The sequence below is a fragment of the Temnothorax curvispinosus genome, unplaced genomic scaffold, assembly GCF_003070985.1.
Source record: "Temnothorax curvispinosus isolate PA1 unplaced genomic scaffold, ASM307098v1 QBEX01015881.1, whole genome shotgun sequence".
NCBI lineage: Eukaryota > Metazoa > Arthropoda > Insecta > Hymenoptera > Formicidae > Temnothorax > Temnothorax curvispinosus.
In genome coordinates this window covers 1481-7220 of record NW_020225661.1, presented here as the reverse complement: position 1 = coordinate 7220, position 5740 = coordinate 1481, and the positions used below count along the sequence as shown (strand labels likewise).

At 42.2% G+C, this 5740-nt stretch overlaps 1 protein-coding gene across 1 annotated transcript; it reads right to left on the bottom strand.

The window, feature by feature from the left end:
* Positions 1 to 1622: 1622 nt before the first annotated feature.
* LOC112466107 lies at positions 1623 to 5317 on the bottom strand. The gene is made up of 4 exons (XM_025033996.1): positions 5005 to 5317; positions 3743 to 3970; positions 3247 to 3454; positions 1623 to 2664 (listed from the first exon to the last, which is right to left on the bottom strand). The coding sequence occupies exons 1-4, from the start codon at positions 5072 to 5074 to the stop codon at positions 2109 to 2111; spliced, it is 1062 nt and encodes a 353-aa protein (XP_024889764.1). The 5' UTR covers positions 5075 to 5317; the 3' UTR covers positions 1623 to 2108.
* Positions 5318 to 5740: the final 423 nt, after the last annotated feature.

Sequence of the window (5740 nt, the reverse complement as noted above, 5' to 3'; positions counted from 1 at the left end):
ATGTGTTCTTTTTTATTTTTTAATTTAGATATTGATGATTAAAGTAATAAAACACTAGTTATCAAATATGTGAATAACACTTACTTTGTTCAATAAGAGCATATTTTATTTCTAATAAAAAGTTATTTTTTATTTTTTATTTATATATTCCTCAATTTAAAATTTTAAAAGAATTTCGCTTACACCGATAATCGTGTTCGCGTGAGAAATTGTATCTTACATTTAGTTTAATTCTAACATCGTGGAAGTATTATGAAAGATATATCCTATTTTTTCGGATTGGGATAGGTATGTACGAGAGTTACGATCTGTTTCGCAAATGAGAATCTTGTAAAGAAACTATGAAGAAGCAACTACAATAAAAGAACATGAAAAGAAGCAAAAGGAAAAAGAAGAAAGAGAAGGACGAAGCTAACAAGGCAATGAACAACAGAACAAACATATGGTGAATATTTTATTACTTATTTATCATTTCTGTGTCACACGCGTAATTAATTGCATATTCTCGCGACAGTCGTGTAGCTCATTCCGTTTACCAATTCATATCTTTGTATATGGTATGTACACGGTCGGCGCGAAACTGTCATTGTATTTTCTCTTAACTTAATATATCGATGGACTTGAAGAGGAGGAAATACATAATACGAATAAAAACGCCTATGCTATTATTGATGGACAACACCCGATTTCTGGGAACTCGAAGTCATGCGTCGAATCTTCACTTTTAGCTTTTCTTTTTAAAATAAATAAATCGCCGGTTAGTTAGCAACTGGTCATCAACCTTTCCGGTAAAACGTAGGATCGTACGTTTAGTCAAGATCTTGTGAGTAATTATCAAAAAATTAGTATATCATCGCGAGAGAAGCGACGATTTTGGAGTGAAATCGAGAGCAAATATTGATCACAATCGCGGGAGATCATACGGGAGGAGCTGAGCGAGTATAACTAATTAAGATGCACGTACGATGAATCGGAACAACGCTCGCGTCGATGTGTATTTTAATTGATCATTAAAATTATTGGATTGGTGCAGTCAAAATATCGGATTTTAAAAGTAAAGAATCCATTACATCCATTTACATATACCTATATAATTTATTTAAAGTATTTTTTACTAATGTATTATGTATTATGTATAATTAATACATTGTTCCCAATATTGTTTTCAAACTATAAGTATTTTGTTATAGAAGTTGTTGAAGAAGTTTTTATTATCGAAAAATTGAATCGTTTCTTTAAATAGCCTCAAATTCTACGGATCGCTTATCCGGTATAAAATTTACTGAAGTAATATTTTGCGTAGCTTGAACTGCACAAAATATTCAAGTTTGAATTTATTTAACGTGATTGCCTGAATCTAGATTTTCCATTCCAGTTTCACTTTGAAATGTATAATACTTTTTAATAAAATAACTAGTATACAATATATCACTAATTTATATATTTTTTTTCATAAAAGCCGACAATTTGACTGCATCAACTTTTGATATGATAGAAAAAGATCGCGACAGCAGGGTAAACTACGCACCAAAACGAGAAAAATTTGTAGAGAGATTTAGCAATAGTAGTTTAGTAAAATAATCTAACAATAAAATCAAACTTATAAAAATTATTTCTTTAGACTTCTATAGGTAAATTTTAAAATAATTAATAAACAACAGATCATCAATAACCATTATGCAGCTTGATATTAAAGAGAAAGACATTTTATTTCTTCATTCTATACTATAGAGCAGTATAAAAGCGATATGATGATAGCGATTGTGCTACTTTCGGGAAATGCTGCCGAAGATTGAATTATGGTGCGAAGTTTCAATCCCATTGTTTCACGCCATACCGCAAATTGCGATATGCTGACGGTATTATCGGAACGCCGATGAATATTACCGAGGATCACGATCTGTAATAATCGTGAAAATTGAATTATCGCAGCTAAAGCGTACCCTTTCACGGCCATGAGACGGTCGAACGAAGCGATGACCTCTTCATCACCCCCAGCTCCGCGTGCATATATACGAATATTATAGTCTACGTGCGGCACTCTAGCTCTAAAAGAAGGAATCGTCGGCAGTCTTCCTGCACGAGGTGCACCGATCACACGGCGGGGCTCAGATCTCGTTGACGTGCTGATGAATGTTATACGCCCGTCCACCCCTCCTGGACTCCTTCGGCACAACGACCCGGTGTTGCGGCGCCACAGCCTCCGCCTCGAGCTTCCTCTTAGCCTCCTCGGTCGCGTTTCTCTCGGTCATCAGATCGCTCGGCCTGGAGTAGACAAACGTGGTCTCCGCGCCGTAAGATTGCCCGATAGTCGCCGAGCCCTTCAGGATATTGTCCTGGGCGCTCAACAGCTGCTTGAACCGCTCGTCGCTCTTCTCGTTCTGGACGACATCGGCCATATTCCGCGCCGATCTCGAGGACACGTCGGTGGACGACGGTTCCGCTGTGCGTTCGTTATTCGTCATTCGCTGCTGTTGATTGTCCTGGTGTCCGTGCTCCTTGTTGGTAAGATTCAGCTTTGGATTCAGGTTGAGACCCAGCCATTGAGTGAACAGCGCGATACCCTGTTCAGCGCTGGCGGACACTGCGGCGATCAGCTCATCGGTATTCAATGTGTCGTCCTCCTCGTCTGCGTTTTCGGCGGGCTCCGTCGTCTCCGTGATGCTACACAGAAAAAAATCAAATGTCAAGTCAAAACTTATACTCCTATATACGGAAAAAAATAATGTATTAATAGTATTAGTGTAATTGAAATAAAATCTGTTGATGCAACATCAATATTAATAAACAAACAACATCAGATAGTTGTTTTAATAATTCAAATATCTGGTCCAATAATATTGAATTAACTATTTATGTTTGTGCAGGCAGTCCGTGACATCGACGTTTAATTAAAGCAACTTATTTTTTTTAATTAAACAGCATTTTTTCTGTGTATATACACAATCTATAATTTTCTTATAAGAATGTTTATACTTTTTATTTCAATTTTTTTTTCTTGGTTGAGCTATATAAAACCTCGTTTAACTATGTAAATGACTTTATTTAAGCAAGTTTTCTTCGTTACGCAACATAATCTTCAAGCTTATAGATCGCTGCGTATATAAAGTATATAAGCGTTGATTTGACACTTCTTTTTCTTTCTGCGTACATACATAAGATTATTTCAACGAAAATAACAAGAAATTCTTTCCCCAGATTTTAGTCGTATTTCTCTCTCGACTAGAAGAAAGCAGAGATACTTACACGGAAACCTCCACCTGCCGTACACCCTGATAGAAATTGAAGCATCCTATGTGGTATGTGGCTTGCGGCGTGCCCAACAAAGCCGGCTCGATTACCATGCAACCGTCGTAGCCACCGACGTCGGATTGCTTCACGGATGTGAATCGCGCGCAGATCTGCGCCAAATCCGACAACAGGTTTATGCATGTCGGCTTATTGGCCGCGTTCGCTACAAGAATATTAATATCGACAATTGCAAGTTTATTCAAATCAGTTTGTCACTTGTTTTTAAATGTAAACAAGCGTGGGTATTCGATAGACGTAAATCGGTATATAAAATGCAGATCGTGAAATTTTGGAACGTGAAAAGTTTTATTAATATTTTGAATTCTCCATTTCAGCTCAATTTAACGCATTAAATTCATACGAATAATTTAAGTTGACGATGTTCGATTTAATTTAAAATTCAATGTGGATAAAAGATTTCTTCTTTTATTATTATGATTTAACTACTTGCCGATCGTTATCGTCGCATTGTGAATCGGATTATCCCCGTAACTCAGATTTAACGAGATATTCTGCTCCTTCTGCCTGATGTTGACGCAAGCTGGCCCGCCCAGATCGATCGTCGACGTCAAGTTCAAGTCGACACAGCACAGGCAACCGGAAGTCTGGCACAGGCACTTGGACTGCGGCGTGGTCGATCTCGCCTCGGCCTCCGGCAGGTTCCACGAAAGCAGGGTCTCTATACGGACAGGAAACGCATGTGTGTGTATGTGCGCGCGCGCGCCTGTGGTGCTCAAGATAAGGGACGAGCGCGCGCGCGCGCGCGCGGCAGAGAAACTCGGAATAGAGAAATCGGAACGAAACGAAAGTCCGTGCCGCCGATCGAAAGTCAAATGGGAGTCAAATTTCTACGCGTTTCACCGCGTCGCGCCGCGTCGTAAAAGTTTCCTTTGGATTCTCCCCTCGGAGGAATGACGAATCAGACTGTGACATTTGAGAAACACGTTTTATGCCCACGTTTACGAATCGGGGAAGCTATCACCTGGGTGCTAAGTGTGCCAATGCGTGGACTTCCACCGCTTTCACGCGCATTGTCGAGACCGAATGACCGAATGACAGTTTCGAGCGCACCTTCCGTCAGATGACGTTCGACAATAGAGACAAAGGCAGCTTAGAATCGAATGGCATATAAGATGAAAGTGAAATTAGAGAACGTGTCTAATTTAGACTATCATCATCATGAGGAACTCTTACTTGAAGACTTTTACATTTATTCGAAGCGGAGCGATAATTTGAAAATAATCCTGAATAAAAATTTGTCTGCTTAAAAATAAAAAACAACAGAAATAAAATTATTAATATATTGTATTGGAAAAGTAGCTTTCTCTTCTCTATAATAAAACTGTCAGATATTTTTTGACGAAATAACACTGTAAGAAGGATTAATTGTTTACTCCAACAACAAATTACTATCTTCGCGACACAAATTAGCCTTACTCCGCGGCAAGACAAATTAAATGCCGGTTTCGACATTTCATTTTTCAAAACAAATAGAAAGTGACCGGTCGTGTAAGCTCTTGTTTTTTGCAATCGCATTTATCACGATGAACGATAACAAAACAACAATCGCAGTCGCGCCAATTCAGGCAAGCACGTGCGTCCGTATCGCCCGCGCGTTGAAATCTCTGGCGTGGCGTCGCGGTCACCCGCGCGAACCCGAATCTTCGCACTATATGGAGTTTCTTTAATCGCATTTTGCACCGAACAGCTCACCGAGCAATCCAGCGGACGCGACGACCACCAGCGTGACCATCAGCACCAGAATCGTGGCCTTCACAGCCATGGTGTGTTCTCCAAAAAGTTACTGCTCGCTCAACAACGGCCGTTCCTCTCACGGCGGGAAAACGATCGCGCGCTCAATGCTCCGATCCCTTTGACGTCGGAAGATGATCGGGGATCACCGCGGTGTTGTTGTGACCGCGCGAGTGACGGACGGCTCAAAATTAAACGTAAAACGCACGAGCGAGATCTCCCGGAGATCCTGCCCGGCAAAGAAGAAGCTTAAATCTGGACACGGCGCCGGTACCGCGGGTGCCGGATCGCCGACCGGTTCGGCGGTCGGCACGAAAACAGGGGACAGGATTGGTCAGGACCGTCGTGTCGGTGGGGCACCCCGGCCGGCCACCGTCGCCGTCGGTGCGCGCGATGCGACGCGACGAGGGGGCAACAAACGGCGGGCAAGGAACCTCATCTGGGTGACCGGGTGACCTCCTTCCTCCGCCGGTCTCTGGTACCCCGCGGGGGGAGAACTCGCGAGCGCCGGCCGTCGGCGCCGCGCCGCTGCGCCGTGCCCCTCCGCGACGCGTCGCGTTGCGTCGGCACACGGGGACGCCACGAAAGGGGGACAGAAGGTGTTGGGCTACTCTTCGGGGATCATATTGTACGAGATGCTGGGGAGGTGGACGTTCTTGAGGACGGTCACTCTGAGGCTTTGGAGATATGAGATCTG

Bases quoted from the DNA above. Each gene is read 5' to 3' on its own strand.
- LOC112466107 (XM_025033996.1), bottom strand. From the start codon at position 5,074: ATGGCTGTGAAGGCCACGATTCTGGTGCTGATGGTCACGCTGGTGGTC. The intron at 3,455-3,742 runs GCAAGTAGTTAA...ATATTCTTGTAG, and splicing joins CAATGCGACGATAACGATCG to CGAACGCGGCCAATAAGCCG. The intron at 2,665-3,246 runs GTAAGTATCTCT...TTTTCTGTGTAG, and splicing joins CGGCAGGTGGAGGTTTCCGT to CATCACGGAGACGACGGAGC.